This window comes from Mugil cephalus, chromosome 18 (genome assembly GCF_022458985.1).
Source record: "Mugil cephalus isolate CIBA_MC_2020 chromosome 18, CIBA_Mcephalus_1.1, whole genome shotgun sequence".
In the NCBI taxonomy this organism is placed as follows: domain Eukaryota; kingdom Metazoa; phylum Chordata; class Actinopteri; order Mugiliformes; family Mugilidae; genus Mugil; species Mugil cephalus.
The window spans coordinates 17,986,378-18,003,328 of record NC_061787.1 but is presented as its reverse complement, the minus strand read 5'-3'; the positions used below and the strand labels follow the sequence as shown (position 1 = coordinate 18,003,328).

At 42.3% G+C, this 16,951-nt stretch overlaps 1 protein-coding gene across 4 annotated transcripts in view; it reads right to left on the bottom strand.

Annotated features, from left to right (window-relative positions):
- The window catches only part of col11a1a (collagen, type XI, alpha 1a), a 70,431-nt gene that overhangs the window by 30,153 nt on the left and 23,327 nt on the right, over positions 1 to 16,951 (bottom strand). For all 4 annotated transcript variants that reach the window (XM_047568101.1, XM_047568104.1, XM_047568102.1 and 1 more), the window contains 24 exons: positions 16,119 to 16,175; positions 15,330 to 15,383; positions 15,161 to 15,214; positions 14,315 to 14,368; positions 14,121 to 14,174; positions 13,260 to 13,313; positions 12,768 to 12,812; positions 12,588 to 12,641; positions 12,452 to 12,496; positions 11,862 to 11,915; positions 10,985 to 11,029; positions 10,512 to 10,565; positions 9,675 to 9,719; positions 9,258 to 9,311; positions 9,112 to 9,156; positions 7,732 to 7,785; positions 7,497 to 7,604; positions 7,353 to 7,406; positions 6,226 to 6,279; positions 5,510 to 5,554; positions 5,338 to 5,391; positions 5,138 to 5,182; positions 2,226 to 2,279; positions 1,338 to 1,391 (listed from right to left, as the gene is read on the bottom strand). In XM_047568101.1, coding sequence (XP_047424057.1) covers positions 1,338 to 1,391; positions 2,226 to 2,279; positions 5,138 to 5,182; positions 5,338 to 5,391; positions 5,510 to 5,554; positions 6,226 to 6,279; positions 7,353 to 7,406; positions 7,497 to 7,604; positions 7,732 to 7,785; positions 9,112 to 9,156; positions 9,258 to 9,311; positions 9,675 to 9,719; positions 10,512 to 10,565; positions 10,985 to 11,029; positions 11,862 to 11,915; positions 12,452 to 12,496; positions 12,588 to 12,641; positions 12,768 to 12,812; positions 13,260 to 13,313; positions 14,121 to 14,174; positions 14,315 to 14,368; positions 15,161 to 15,214; positions 15,330 to 15,383; positions 16,119 to 16,175 — 1,290 coding nt within the window. The remainder of the gene's footprint in view (positions 1 to 1,337; positions 1,392 to 2,225; positions 2,280 to 5,137; positions 5,183 to 5,337; positions 5,392 to 5,509; positions 5,555 to 6,225; positions 6,280 to 7,352; positions 7,407 to 7,496; positions 7,605 to 7,731; positions 7,786 to 9,111; positions 9,157 to 9,257; positions 9,312 to 9,674; positions 9,720 to 10,511; positions 10,566 to 10,984; positions 11,030 to 11,861; positions 11,916 to 12,451; positions 12,497 to 12,587; positions 12,642 to 12,767; positions 12,813 to 13,259; positions 13,314 to 14,120; positions 14,175 to 14,314; positions 14,369 to 15,160; positions 15,215 to 15,329; positions 15,384 to 16,118; positions 16,176 to 16,951) is intronic.

Genomic DNA, 16,951 nt, shown 5'->3' with positions numbered 1-16,951 from the left:
AATGATAGAGGCGATAATCTGTCAAGCTTTTAGTGGAATTTATCGCCCTCTGAGCCTCGTCAAACCAAGGCGCGCCGCCGCATACCAAGTGCAGAGGAATCGAAAGCTGAGGGGAGGTGATTGCAACCAAGTGTGATCGAATCAAACTTTGCTTTGTTTGTGTTTGTCCCGTGAGGTAAATCTTATACATCCCGAGGAGCCCTCCATCTCTGCAGCAGTGCGTTTTCGGTTCAGATTTAGCACAGCCATTTGTCACTAAGCCCGTGTGCGTTTTGAAAAACGTGCATGAACCTCAGTTGCGCATTGCAGCAACGAACCGTTTTATTTTATTCAGTTAGCCCTATTTAGTTGTTATTGATATGGAGAAGGCAGTGTCACAGGAGAATACGTCAATTTAACTGGATGCTCCAAGTCTGCAAACATGCCATATAACAAGATAAAAGCTCACCAGTGTCCATCTCTATTAGATGGGAGTCTGATCCGCCTGGATTTACAGAGACAGGATGCAGTGCGCACTGGCCACGAGACAAGCAGTAAACAATGTTCACTAGAGGTTTGTCATTTAGCATTTTGCTTCACAAGACATGTCCGCCCCCTTTTGGCATCCCGCTGATATGTTGTATCACTGATTGTAATCTCCTGCATACGAGAGCAACCGAGGTAAGAAGTGGAGTTGGTGGAGAATGGAAAGAGAGGGGGGCGGGGAGGGGGGGCTCGATTGAAGTGTAGCTTACTGATTGGGGAGGATCAGACCTGTCTTTGCAATTCAGAGGCAATTTGAAGAACGAGAGGCAAAAAGCTTTCATAGGCAACTTTTACCCAAACAGCGGTGAACACGCAGACTACCAAGCATCGGCTCATCGCTCCCACGAGATATGGAACTAGAACAGAGTTTAAAAGACTTTTAAACTCAGGTAAGCTGATAAAAGCAAGGATGTGTCACACTAAAGCTCTGTAGCAGCGCTAGTTGTCGCTGTGTCTCTTCTGCCAGTCAGGTTAAGTTGTTTCTACTTCCTTTTGCCCAAGATGATCCAAACCAGTGTTCGTATCTCTGAACCTCCTCAGTGAACCTTTCCTCAAGTCTTTATTTATTAATCCAAAACAACCAATTTGATTACTACCAAGCGGACCAATCGGAGCTGTTGCGGTCGTGCACGTCAGCCTATGGTGCTAGCGTCTGGGCTGTCGACGTAGCTATGGCATCAAACTGACTCTGAAGTATACACAGTGCATTAAAGTCATAGAGTTCAGTCTGAAGTCAGAGGCTCGGCCATGTTAATTAACAGAGAGACACAGGTGAATGACAGCACAAACAATACTTTATCTTAAAGACTCACTGTCTCTCCGCGCTGTCCAGGGTGTCCGGGCAGTCCATCCTTTCCGGGTGGTCCCTGTTGGGCAGAGACAAAGGCACACGCTCACTTAGGTAACCAAGGACATCCATTATGTGCGACTGTGGCTCAGAGGGTTAGCGGTTCAATCCCCACTACAAGCAGCCACAATTTAAGTGTCCTTGAGCTCGACACTGAACCCAGAATTGCTTGGCACCGGTGCGCGTGAATGTGTGAGCTCTCGCCTGAACAAGTGTGTGGATGATTTTAGTACCAGAGGCGGAAAAGCGCTGTATAAATTCATAACCATTTACTGAGACCACTCGCAATAATATCTGAATTGAAAGCAAAAAAAATCATCCACGTCGCTTGAGTAAAAGTTAATTTTTTTCCCCCAAACAATGATATTTTATTACTTCAGCATTGTGTGAATGCTTTGTAGGCACAAGATACAGTCCAAACATAATATTTAAGAAGGAGCAGCGATCACTGGAGTAAAAGAGCACTAATGAAAGAAATAACAGTTGCTCTTTTTTGTGCGTTTGCGTGTGCGTGTGTTTGTGTGTGTGGCTGAGGGCTATGAATCTCTCTGGAATCAATAGGTGGAAATTACCACTTGTCTCCTGCCTCGACTGCACAGTGAGAAAATGGGTTCTGCCTCAATAACAGTTAGACTAATGATCTCTGCACAGAACTGGGGATATTGCTATGTGTTAGCGCACGCCATGAATTCCTCAAATTGAATCAATTGTGACGTATAATGTTTGCAAACAAGGCTAATTTGCTATCGAGACAGTAGATAGAAGAGGAACGGTCGGTGCGAGCTCTCAGCACAGAGGCTGGGGAAGCAGAACTACATTCATAGATGTGTTGTAAGGATGGAGAAATACTTACAGGGGGGCCCTTTGGTCCTGGGAAACCAACCGGTCCCTGTGGTCCTTGAGGTCCCTGCAGGCAACAAACAGACGGAGTTTCTGATTAGAAACGGACAGGGAATAACGTTACGAGCTGACTATCTATTCGATAATACTAGGGCATTTACCCTTGGTGGATCACTAATATTTTAGTGAAATGGAACATCACTGGCATAAAACTCTTGAAAAGATATTCCTCCTAAAAAGAGAACCAGCCGTTGGTAAAATAAGGTCATTTGGAAGGTTGGTCGCCATCAAATCCTGTTAAATCTAAGTCAAAATCATGGGGATAATGGCGGTAATAAGTTTTATTAGGCAGGTTTCAACGATTTTCTGGTGATTAAAATTAAACGATCCGGAGTAAACGATATTATATCACACGACAAAGTTGAGCATATTCGCAAAACTGGCAGTGCCGTCGCAGTTTAAATCAAGTTTTTTTAAATAAACATCAAAATGTGGTTTATTAAATGCAGGTACTGTCAATATTAAGTGAATACTCTGCGCTGTATGCATATTTTTCCACTCTGCTAACGATACATCATATACTCAGCCTGCTCACCTGGAATATAAACAAGCAGAGTCAATGACACGGCTCTCTGGTCCTACAGTAATCTCATCATAAGCTGGTCTGTAATTAATACTTTGAAGGATGACACTCCCCCCATCAGTCTTCTTGCACATACAATATGCATCATGTCAACATACATACATACATACATGTGCTACATGTAGACTTCATACTGATGCTTGTATGTTTTTCTGTTGTTCTACTGGTTTCAGCTCAGGGTTCCTTCCTGGTTAAAAAAAAAAGTTTATCCCGTCCATCGTTGTTTCTGAACATGCTCTAGGGGTTTTGGGTTTGAGTGTTTTGAGACCATTTAGACCATTTGTCTTTTGCTCTATATTAATAAAACTGAGCTGAATTGAATTAAAAGAAAGGCCGATATGACACTGAGCTGGAGCTGATCATGTTGAAGAGTTGTATGCAGAAGGAAACCATATTACTACTGTATATTATTTATACAGCATTATAAATTAATATTCTAACTTACAATTACATATGTTGTGTATCTCAGTATGCATTATATCTATATATCTGTATTACCACATATACTATACTTTATATATACTTTTTTATATAACTTTGTATGTTGTTCTTATATACATATACTTGTATTTTTGTAATTAAGCTGGATATGGATTTCATATCCCAGACATAATGCTAAAGTTTAAAGGCTGAAGGTTTTAATATAGCATCAACTGTGTTCAAGAAAACTACAGTGAAGGAATAAAGGCAGACCGTTCAGCCAATATGTTCTTTTTAAACTACAATTCAATTTAAAACACAAATGACGTTGTTTGCCAGTGCTTCTAGGATATTATTACAATATCCAAATTAAAATCTGAATAGAAGAACCACCCCAAACACTGACCTAAGTACTACCTCACAACTCTGAATTAGTAAAAGTGAGCTCCGTTAAATTAGGCTTACTTTTTTTCCAGCCTCTGACGTTGGAAACACTTACTGTGACTGCTTTAAAGTGACATGATTAGCTGGTCATCGCACCTGACAGGCCGATGTGAAAGCACTGATTTCTTTCCCACATTTTTAGTTTTATTTTAAAGAAGAGAAGCACCGTTTTCTGATGAACACAAACTCATGTTGTAATAAAGCCCATTTTTTTAAATCTCCCGCAGTGTAGATAAATGCTAATGCAAACAGAACAGTCGCCGCAGCTGCTTAACACTTAAAGCCTTTTTCTCGTTTCATGGTTTATTTGGACTCGAGCAGATTCAAGCCAGCGTCTCACATTTCTCTGTTCCACAGCAAAATCAAACCACACTTAAACATAATTGGAAATCTAATGAAAGTTATTGCATGAGGTGTCACTGCTGGGGGACTTTTATTGTGCAGCAGCTGCAGAGATTGTTAACTTTCCTGCTGAGTTAGCCACCTAAGGCAGAAAATCTAGATTTGGACCGACCTTCCTGTCCTTTCTCTTGGAGGATCAGTTTAGAATGGTGCAAAGGAGAAACGTGCTTTATTGCAGAACTGGGCTCCAAAGCGGAGGGGAATCACTGAAGTGGTGTTGCTTGTGCTAGTGCTGTTTGTGGGAACATTAAGATTAAAGCACAGCAACGAATGGCGGACACTGCAGCGCAGTTGTTGTAGTTGCCCTCACTAATTACCTCATTAACTTGTTGTGGGGCAAGGGAAACTCTGTTGAACCAAGCGTCTTTTAATATTCATGTGTGTTTTTATGTAGAATTAAAAGCTTCTTAGCAACACATCAACTCTTTTAATCTCTCACAACTCTATTCAACGCTACACGCAAGAGGCGATCTGGTTTTCTGACTGAAATAAATGTTTGAGTCAATCGCTAAGTCATTTCACATACAAAGTCATTTAATAATAGAAAGTTGAATGTCAAGTGGATTTAATTGTGAAGTAGTCACTAGAAACATCATGTTTGTCAGTGAGCTGTGCTGCTGCTGTTCTTCAAGCATATGTTGTTTTTTTTCTGACTGTAGAACACTTGTATTGTAATATTTCAGAGACGAGTGGCAGAAGAATGAGCAGCCACAGTGAGTCGCAGATGAAAAACTGCAGGCAATAAGCTGCACACTTCCGACTTTTCATTGTGCCCTGCAGCTGGCAGACTCACGCCATGCGCACTTTAAAGTGTTGCTCCAACATAGACTCAAACCACCAGTTACGGGTTTGTGTCACCAGATCGACCAGGGATGAAACGTAAGCAAGGACATACATGGTTGTAACTTTGTCTTTATAGTGGAGTTGGATGACACTGATTGGTCTAGATACGTCTTTATCTTCATTTCTATACACATGTAAAACAGCAACCTGAGAGTAGTGTGTTATGGACTTACTCTCTCACCAGGTGGGCCTGGAGGACCATCGTTTCCTGCTGTGCCCTGCAACACAACAACAAATCACAATCCTTTCATATTTAGCTTTGTTTTACCCACTGAGCACACTAAGCACTCTACTTTAAATACAGCGGTGCATTGCTGAATAAAGTAAACTAAACTGCTTGCGAGTTGCATTTTGTTGACGTAGTGTCTCTTACCTTGGGACCTGGTTTTCCTGTTGGGCCTCTGGCTCCTCGAGCTCCCCGGGGGCCCTAAACAGAGAGAGTGAACACAACACTCGAGTCAGACACAGAACCCACTTCATCATTTAGCTGGTAGGAGTATTAAAATGACTCTATTTAACTGCTCCATTAACCACGGAGTACGTACCGTTGGACCTCTTTGCCCCCTCGGACCAGCTTTACCGGCGATGCCCTGTTAGTTAACGAAAGAAGAAAGATTTTAGGCACACATACAGATTGTCTGTCACATTTTATAAAAAAAAAAAAAAAAACGTGCAAATAAAATCACAATGACAATAAAAAGTTAATTGACACAACATGTACTCTTTGAATGACAGCAAAGCCATCTGTTAAGTAAAGCGGCTGTCGGTGCAGCAGGGAAATCTGGAATGAGTAGTATACCTTAAAAAGTCTGCCAAAATAGCTGACGCATTTTACAAAGGAAAGAGCTCATCTCCTTCAACCACTTCATACATTAAAGATCCTCTGAAAAGATTCTCTTTCTGTCATTGTCTCCACGAATTAAGTGTTTCAAAGTTGAGCTGGGAATAGTTCTTGCAGCTTAAACTACAACGTCCCAGTTCAGAGAGACTCGCTTCTTTTTTTTTTCTCCATGCTTCAGAATAAGGCAGCGGGCTCAATGAAAACACAATCGTTTCCACGTCTTTTGTTCTCCATCCAAGGCTGATTTGGCCGCCGTTATTTTTGTGTCAAGTCACCACGCAGAATTCGTGCCAAGTCTCGCAGGAATCAATTTTCCCTTTGTGCTGGGATATGGCGACGTGGTGATTTTCATACACAACCGTGGTGTGTGTGTGGTCGACAAGTGTGTGTGTGTGTGTGTGTGTGTGTGAGTTTTCTTACCCTGGCTCCTTTCTCGCCATTGGCTCCAGGGAATCCGGGGAAACCGCTTGAGCCCTGTCGATGGGAGAGTTAAATATCGTGGAGGGAAATGAGAGAATAATGCAGACCACCCGGCGTTTATCTCCACTTCTGTCAGAGATTTAGATTCGCACATTAACACTGTGGCCCATATAAAATGTTCCATGAATTCAATACGAGTGATGAATATAACACTAAACACTTTCATGACCGTAAAACGTTGTTCTTTGCTGATATGTTGATATAGCTTCTCATCTCTACTATCTATCACTATCGTTCAGCAAATGATGCTTTACAGAGAAACAGCCTAGAGTGTCTCTATACACCTATCAGGCATAACATTATGACCACTTTCCTAATATTGTGTAGGTCTCCCTTGTGACTTCAAAACAGTTGTGGCTCCTCAGAGGATGAACATGGACCTTCTGACCCACCTTGTTCTTAGTGGGTGTTTTTGGGTCTTATGGGTTGAGGGGCGGGGGTTCTGTGGATCATCCTACAGATACTTGATCAGTTTGGGATCTAGTGAACTGCATTTCTATTGGGTGGGGGCGCCCAGTCTGGTCTAGACGGGTGGGACATGTATCTTCCACATGAATGCCAGGTCCAAAAGTTTGAATTGCCACAAGATGGTTAATGTTATTTACCTCACTTGACAGTGGCCATAATGTTATGTCTGACTGGTGTACACTGTTCGTCAAGCCTGTAAAGCAGAGGAAGTTCCTGAGCCTGCAATAAATGATTACGTGGGGAACACTTTCACAAATGAGAGGATTATTTTATGACACAAGACACCCGTAGACACCGGACAAGGTGACATATTGAGTTTAAAAAGCGGCTTACCTACCTATTCTGCAGAACCTCAACGCATGTTGCATTGGGGACATTCAATAAAAAAAATAAATCAATGACAAATCTCTTCTTTTAACTTTAACTTTCCATGTTTTACTGCAGTTCTACCGTTATGTAATAATAATAAGAAGCTCACTTCAGATTCTAACCTTGAACTGCCTTAGAAAATGAAATTACTACAGGTGCCAACTCTAAAATTATGCTATGATGAACCTCCGAAACGGTCTGCTATTTTATTAAGAGTGAGAATAACTTACCTTAGGTCCTTGCCTTCCGGGATAACCTGGCAGTCCTGGGACACCGAGTTTACCCTGGGGGAAAGTTAACAACGCAAGTGAGCACAGCAACGCACATTTAACACAAATAGGGTGCGAGGTTCTGAAAAAAATAACAATTTTCACCTTTTCTCCAGCTGGACCTAAAGGACCTGATTCTCCATTAGGGCCAGCCCTGCCCTTAGGACCCTCAGGGCCGTCCTCTCCACGGGGTCCGGCCAAACCGAGCTCACCCTATAACAAAACATATACACAGAATTTCACAAGGACTGTGATTTTCTCAGTGTGAAGACGATCCAGGAGATACAGGAAGTTAATTGTGTGAGAGATAATCAGTGATCATCAGGGTCAGGATTCTCACCCGGTCTCCTTTGATTCCCATGTCACCCTTGAAACCTGGGAAACCATCTTCACCCTAGAGGGAGACAAAAATAAAGTTATTATAAAAAAAAAGTTATTTAAAGCACCAGTTGTTTGGGAGTATTCGTTTCTCTGGGGAACATCTTAAGTTTTTGGAGCGCATCTATTAGAACTTCCTCTTTCTTAGGTTCACTCTGTGGATCACAGGATTAATGCTGCCATCTGCTGGCCAGATTGGGGAATAGCACGCTGAAGGAACTTGAGCTACCACACCAAGTGATTTCATTTATATTTTCGTATAATAAACTCAAGGTTACATCGCACATTTTGTCTTTCAAAAGGAGCCAGAATGCATGCAGTGTAAGACAATTTAGTTTTTGTGAAATTTGTAATTGACCATAAATGGATACTGTACACCATTTATTTCAGCACATTCATTTGACACTTTTGTCTTCCTGGTCTGTCTCTTTTTCTGATGCATAATGCAGCTCTATTGCCAGCATCACAAAGACTGCACAAACACACACACACAGACACACACACACCTGAAGTAAAGCACATCCTTTATTCATAACAATCCCTTTCTCCTCAAGGTTTTGGCTTGTGTATCTCTCCCTATAAATAATTCAATAAAAATGTTATGAATGCCTGTCACTGTAGTGAGAACAACACCCCTCAGTCAAATAATAGGTTTTAAACATCAGCATAACTGTATTGATTTTAAATAAATGCCATGCATATTAAACACAGAAAAAAAAACGATGGCGCTGCACAGTGACACAAGTAGTCAAACACTTCAGAAGCACTTGAGATTGATTGCGGTGTTCTTGGAAAACCAAAAGCATGACCGCTTTACTTGCAACAGTGGATGGAGGGTCACTTCAAGAAATTCTGTCTTCGTTGGAAAAAAAGAAAAAGAAAAAAAAAAGGCCATCGACTGACCTCCCGACGCTACATTCAGACTGCAGCAGACGTCCACTATGGCTCAAAAGAGGCAAAACAAAGCCTGGAGCGCAAGTAGACGGCCTCGGTTACAGACAGGATCTGTGACATGAATATGTGTACGGGCTATTCCCAAACTTTATTCTCCTGTCCTCACCCTCAGCACAAAGTGAAGATAAGATGAAGGCGTTCATCCTGGATAAGTTCATTGAGTTTGGTCATTTATTTCTTAATGGATATCTTTAGACAAAATAAATAATAAAAATATTTGAAAGAAATAGTTTCCAATGCCATGATGGCTCAGACTATTTTCTGGATATAGTCGATATAGTAAATTTTTTTTTGTAGGCAATCATTTCCTGGTATGTAACATATTCCAGACCTATTCTGGACGGTAAAAGGCTGTGACTTGGTTGGTAAAACTTGTGGGAATGCATACCTTCTCTCCCTTTGAACCCTTCAGCCCACGGACACCGTCAGCACCCTTTTGGAAAAGCACCAGGGATTAGTTAGACCACAATGCTCAAGAGAACAGGAAGAATGACCTCTTTAGCTGGTGAAGAATAACAAAGTAACAAATCGTACCTTGACACCACGAGGGCCAGGATAACCAATGGGACCCTGTGGGCCTGCTGGACCCTGGGCGAAGAAACAGTACATGATTAGTTAAATTTGTTAAATCCAGGGTTAGGGTGAGTGTAAGAATCCAGATAGAATTTAATCATAAGCTGCAGTATGGCATGCTATGATTTCTATGTTACAAAAATAGAGCATGCACTTCATAATACAAATGTGAACAAAAACACTCAACAATGAATGAATAATGGCTACTTGGTGTTCATCAATCAATCTCTCAGCAAAATGTAATGCTAAGCTGTTTTCTGTTTAGCTTTAAATGTCTGGGACTGTGTTCGTAAAACATCACGTCTATCTGGTACTGGTCAGGCACCTTGACATCTCAGCAAAAAATAAACGGGTAAACCAAATGGCCGAGAGACTTACCTGGCCTCCTTTCTCCCCCGGTGGACCCTCCTTACCAGGATGACCCTGAAAAATGAGACGTCACAAAATGGTTAAAAGTGACTGTTGCAACACTGATTTGAAGCCAAGTGCCTAACCCGGTGGAAGGTGAGATCTTACTTAGATATCTGATGCAAGCGTGTACCGCTCTGACGCGACTTCACACAGTTTGCGCTGTAAATAGCTGCTTTACATACGTGGCAAAGAAAAAGCTCAGTGCTCCGGGCTGCATTTAAAGATTCATTTCACAGCAAAGAGCACACAATGGGGTGTCAAATCTGTAGGCAAGTCACGTAATTGTTTTTTTTTTTTTTTTTTAATATATATGCACATCTAGTTCTTGGAGTGAATTTCAGACTAATGATACTAAAAATAAGAATAACAGGAGCAGCTACTTGTGTGGTGGTGTCAGGGCGAGGGCACAAGCAGACAAGTCCATTAGGAGCTGTCACAGCCCTCGCACATATAGAACCCTTTAGCTGAGAACACCTGGCACTTCTACTTTGAGGTGTGAGACTGAGGCAGAGGGCTGTAAATCACCAGGCTCCATGGCCCAAGGGCAGCTAAGGCCTGCCTGCCTCTTGAACTTACACACCTCTCCTGGCGAGGGTGGAGGACAAGGAGGAGGAGGGGGCACGACATGAGCGACTACCGGTCTGGAATAACAAATCCCAAAGGCCCTTTATTACATATCAGCTGATGAAAAAGTCCCGGAGAGATCTCCGAGCTACAGTTCTGACATATTTCTAAAGAAAGTTTGAAATCTGCGCGTAATATTTCTGTAATGTATGTACGTATAGAGGTGGTAAGAGCACGCACAGGAGGCCCGTCAGCTCCAGGTAATCCAGGCAACCCCGACCTGCCCTGAGGTCCCTGTGAGATAAAAAAAAAAAAGAAGAAGAGGAAGGTCAAAGAACTGTTCATTCAAAATCACCTGCAGGTTCCACAAAGACAAGTATAAGCTTTTTGACTTTCGCCAGGATTCAAGCTAAATTAAACCGCACATGCTAATTTTAGGAAAGGAAATAAATGGTAAAATGGATGATGTTCAACAGAAAAAAAAGTATAATTTTGTGATTTTTGGTTAAAATAAAATCTAACTTTTGCTTTACTTCCACAGATACATCCAGTAAAGAAGTAACTGTTTCCATTTCAAGTTCGACCGTTTATGAACCTGCAGATGCTAAATTAGAAAAACAAAATGATTCTTTGTATTTGATTATTGTACCAGTGGTGCTTTAACATTAATATGAAATATTTATGGGGGGAAAGAAATGAAAAAAGGAACATACCTTTTCTCCAGGTGGTCCAATGGGGCCTTGAGGACCGGGAAGACCCTACAAGGGGCAAGAGGCACAAAGATAAAAATGAGTTTGCCTGTTGCCATAGTGACAAGAAGCACGCTCAAACACACGCGCAAGCTGGATAAACAGAAAAAGAGTTAGCTGGGGTTGTAAATAGCTGAGCTGGTGAAGGAATGTTAAGCTTGTGTGTTTGTTGTCAGTGGGCATATTAGCATCTAGCATGTTTGTGGAGCTGCATGCACTCAAATATTTGCTCACGTGTTCTTTATATACGCATTTCAGAGTGGCTACCAGTCATGTTTGTCTGTGTGTGTGTTGCTGCGTAATTTGAGGAACTGCAGCCTGCCACCGACATCTGTGGGGCAGCTTTGCAGGAATTCCACCAACATGAATACGGTGCTTTTGAAATGGATCGACCCCCAAAACTCTGAGATCTGAGGAAGATGTGGTTTTTGGGTTTTTACGTATTCAGGTGAGGAGGAAAGGAGGGGTAGAGGCGAGGTGAACGGAAAACAGGATGCGCAAATTGAAAATGCAGATTTCGTGCATCAAATTCAACGTTAAAGGTCTTTAAACGTTGTCTGGAAGCAACATGGCATACTCTCAAAACACGGCGTGAGAATTAGGCGGTCACATTTTGCATTCGGTTCACCGGATTAACCGCTGACCATAACGGAATACAAATTAAACCTGTTATTTGTGGCGATATTAAAGACAGACACAAAGACATAAATAACTGTTTCTACGTTTGTGTGTATTTTATTTTTTTATTTTTTTATTGTGTTCACACATCACAGAGCATGCCTCTACACTGTATCTTGTTTTTGTCATGTGTAGTGAAGTGGTGTGTGATTGATTGGCTCACCTGCGTTCCAGGGATTCCCTGCTGACCGGGTGGGCCTGGCTCTCCTTGTGGTCCCTGGAAAAAAAAAAATAGGAGAGGATGTATAACAACATATTATGGCCTTAAGATACGTTTTATTCTAATAAGAATGGCTAAGAAGCAAATTAGATTAAAACCCAGAATTCCTCTTATATCGACTTTTAACTGAACCCAAAATACAGTGCAGAGAAAATACTATTTTCTTATTAGAGGGCTTAGGTTGAACTGTCAATGTATATTTTCAGTCCGTAAAAGCATCTTTTTTTGCACATCATGCGGAACACTTTCCTTAAATCGCCCCAAGGGGACAGATAGAGTTTTCTGAATCTGAATCTGAATCTGAATCGGTTTTCAGATCATTGAACATCAGAGCAAAATACAGGCTAATTAAGTTAAAGTTCATTAGCCCATAACTCATCAATGGAAGCAGTTGTTGGTGGCTGAGAGTACTTTAAATGACTTCATGTAAGAATGACTAAGCACAGGCCTGATTTTAACTGCCTATCCTAAACTGACTGAAAGAAGATGATGGAGCAACATTTTAGTTTACTGAGAGGAAGTTGCGTTTGTACCATGTTCCCTTTGGGCCCTGCAGGTCCGTCAACTCCAGCGACGCCCTGCGAAAAGGACAGATCAGAGACATCTCATACGTCGTTTCAATCACAGAAAGTGACAAAGCGAGGGAGGGATAAAAGTCGTGGTACATACAGGCGCTCCAGGGGGTCCAGGAGGACCACGAGGCCCCAGCAAACCTCTAGGACCCTGTGACAAATCAAAAAGAGAGCAAAGACATTAGATCTGTCCTTTACCGATGAACAACTTCTCCTGCACAACATTTTGTTTTTATGTCTGCGTGACAAAATGACGCCAACAGCAGATGAGCCTTACACTCTCGCCAGCCAGTCCTCTGGGTCCGATCTCTCCATCCTCGCCCTGGAGGAAGAAAAAAACGGCATAGATGTTATGAACTGATCTTCACTGGAAGGGCAGCGTCAACTCACATCATTGAACTTTGAAGCAAACACTGGCTTCTTGTATTCATTATCAACTATCAGCACCTATAATCGTAAGCTCTCATGAGCCTGTGTTAGCGAAGTGCCTAATCTCAACCTAACCAAACACTGCTGAACGTAGCCTGGAGCCGGTGAAGGTGGGGGAGGTGGGGGGAGGCCGGGGCGGATGGTTTCACGAGGGGGAAAGGTTAAACGCAATCTCTCCTCCTCCCCAGTTCATAATCTCCACCCAGCTGCTGCCGCCGCCCGGGGGCAGAGCTGGTGGAACACAGCTGATCTGAATGAGCATGTGGGCGAGCCACCTCAGCTGAGTGCGGCTTTTAAGAATGTGATGGAGATAAGAGGAAATAAAGGAGGATGCACTTACTCTCTGTCCATCCTCTCCGGGGGCTCCTGTCGGTCCCATTGGTCCCGGCTCTCCCTGAGAAAAAGGAAGAAAGACGTTCAGGTTCATTCATAATTTTTAATTCTCCATTCTTAAATATTCTATCGTTTTGCTAATCTTAATTAAATAGCAATTAACAAAAAACATTAAAAAGTACGCTCCTACTACGGCATCACACATTAAACTGGGTTAAGACACATGAAATCATACCACAGATTTGCAATAACCAGGTTAGGTGCCGTCAGACTTTTTTTTCTTCCGCACTGAAGTCATTTCTTCATTCTACAAACCAATTACTTGACTCCAGTGCACCGCTGTCATTAAATCTGCCCGCGCGGTCTGATTAATGCAGGTACATTAGTGGAAGACGTGAAACAAATTACACTTCTTATTCAATTACTCCCTTCACGGCGCTGCAGTTATTCACTCATCACACTGGAGTTTAAGCAGATTAACATGATTTTACTACAGATACTGAAATTCCAAACTTCACCGGTGACTGCAGCCAAACATCTTTATAGAGTGCACCTAGATTTTTTTTTTGCCATCTAAAAGGTATCCAACCGGTTATATCAGGGTAATCTAAGAAGACACGACCTCAATAGCAGAGGATTTCGTTTTATCTGAAGGAAAAAAAGTTTTGTTCAAAAGCTCAAAAACATCTAGGGGAGTTACTTTTCACGAAAACAATACTCTGCTGTTAAAGAGGATTCTTTAAAAAAAAAAAAAAAAAAATCGCTGGACTCTGAAACAGGAACAGATTAAAACCCGCTGTTTAAGAACATCACAAATACACATTTTCCGTCCGCTGATTTGAGCGGAGACGTAACATTTTGTACTCACCCTGTGTCCCTTTTCGCCAGGAAGCCCGGGAAGTCCATCAAAGCCTCTGTCACCCTGTAATGAACGCACAGCGTCGGACGCCATCAGACCACACACCGTCACCAAACACTCATTATGGCTTTGGCTTCCACTTGTCACACATTTGTAGTCACGGGGGCCGGCAACATTAAAAGGTTGCCTGCCAGCATTTGTACCTTGGTGCCTGGCTCTCCGGGCATCCCGCGGGCACCATCAGCTCCGGCACGGCCCTGCAAACACAGGAAAGATTACACATGTGTATCATTTGTACTCTGTGCGCAGTTTTCAGAGGAGGAGTTCGGAATAGGAATGCACAACTCCAACCGGTGAGATTTTAACCTCGGAGGACAGGCATATCATGTATTTTTAGATCATTAAACCTCTGACTGTACAGCCTAAGGTATTAGCAACAAAGAGCCGTCAGTATACAAAAAATATATATAATAATAACGCTATTTCAAATCATAAACAACAATGTACAAAATATGAATGAAGAGGTGTGGTAGTAAAGCCTCTTGTCAGTTAACTCCATTGATAAGTAATAGAAAATAAAATTGTAACCGATCTCATCTCCTCAGCTGCATTATTAGCATTTTTCAAAAATATTTGAAGTCACAGCTTTTATCACATTCTGTGGCATTATGATCCGCCGTGCCTGCCATCTACTTGAGCTGGCATTAATTAATTTGCCAGTCACTGGTTTATGTTTATTAGTATCCAGTTAAGATTAAGATGCAGAGTGGCCCGCACCGCAAACGCTGGTTGTGGCCCACATCCACGGCCAGTTTTTCCCCATTTTGGCATTTCCAGACGGATTAATTGGCCGGCCGTCGACGCGAGGGCTGGAGGGAGCGCGGGCATTTAAGTGCGTATCAAGCAATTGTGTGCTGGAGTGGAAATAAGCCTCTCAGCTTTTGAGGAGTGAGTACAAGTACGACCACACAACAACAAACACAAAGACGCACACACACACACACACACAATGCGGTGTGTGAGTGTTGGAGGTGAATGAGTTCACTCACCCTCTTGCCAGATTTGCCAGTTTGTCCTGGAGGCCCTTGGGCGCCACGGGGACCCTGTTAACACACACACACACAAGGGACACATAGATAGTGACCAGCGGGACTTGTAACCTGAGATGTGGCCTTCAGTCGCTGTTGTGTATTGTGACAATCATTGCTTCTCACTCACTTGAGGACCAGGGTCTCCACTTTCACCCTTCAGTCCGCTACCACCAGGCTGACCCTACAGGGAGAGAACAAACACACTGCATGTACGGGCTGTTTGCCACAAGAGAGGCTGCTTTAGCGTAATGTCAACAGCAGATGGCGACATTTGGCCTTCCTATGCGAATAGTGCGTATCTTATGCAGAAAAAAGGTTAAGAAGTAAAGCCCACAAATTCCTTATCTCCACTGTTCTTTGTACCTCCTTATTGCCATATCATTTCAGATCATTATGTTTGGCCTTTAGCCCAAGAAGAGCAGATTTAACAGAGGGCAATTCTTTGCAGGGTCTTTTCCCGCAGATAAGTAGTGGATCGTGTATCAACAAGCTCAAGAAAAAAAAAAAAGAAAAGAAAAAACAGGGGCAACTACAGAATCAGATTTTCTTGGCAGCTGGTAATACCTAACAGGCAGGCAGCGTGCCCACTGAGCCAGCGAGCAACGATTCAAAACAAGTCTCCAGGTTCCACCTGTTTGTATTGTGCCAAAGATATATAAAATGTAAATGCAATAGAAGAAGATAACACCCCTCGAAAACATATGTAGTGACGTAACAGTATAAATTCACCATTTTTTTTGTATAGAAGCATACAAGTGACAAGCTTGGGTTGAATTTAGCACGAAGAGTCAATGCCAATGCAGATAGACATCAGGTATTACTTTAAATAATATATGCATACACAATGAAAGGGAGTTTGTAGTTTGGAAAGCTGTGCTGCCCGAGTCTAAACAGAGAAATTCCTTCAAAGACTCACCACTGGCCCTGATCTTCCTGTCAAACCCATTGGCCCAGGGGGTCCCCTCATCGCCAGCTGCAGGGCAGAAACACAGACAAGACCAAGGTCAAAATCCACTTCGTTAGAAAATCGACTCAAAAGATGCACTTTTTACCATTTTTGGTTACACGTGTACATAAAACTTACTTAATCTCATCTAGTGCTTGTAGTTTGTCCTGTATTAAAGCCTGATTAGATTTTTCATTATTCCAGAATTTGGCTTTTTTTTCTCCTCTTCCTATTTTGAGTTTGTATTTACAGATTATATGTCACCTTCAGCTTTAAACTGATCATAGCAAAGAAACTGGAATGTATTCTACATCGTCTTCCTCATGCTGCTCTAAAGTAGCTGATATTTTCTGTAGAAGTAGGCGTGCATGACTATTTTTTTCTAATCACACTGCGTCCTACTCCACACTTAATTTGGTATTTATTGAACACATTCTGTATCATTCTCTTATTGTTATCTTGTTTTGCTCCATTGTGCTAAATGATTGGGACACTATTACGGTAGTCATCTCAAATTCTACTTTTTCTATCATCTGCTTCACTGTGGTGACTGAAGTGTGTAATTAATGTGACACACAGCAGAATATTCTCTTTTCCCCCCTTATTTACCCCTCGCGCACAAACACACAAAGACTTTTTCTACACCTGTTGGTTTAGCCCACCCGCAGACCGAGAGCCATAAGTATTTTTAACAGTCTCTCCCGTCTGTCCATCTGTTCAAAGTGGCCTTTTTATGTTGTTGCTCTTCAGCCCGCTCGACATGTCTCCTTTTAGCCTTGCAAGGCCAACGAAACGCAGTGCAC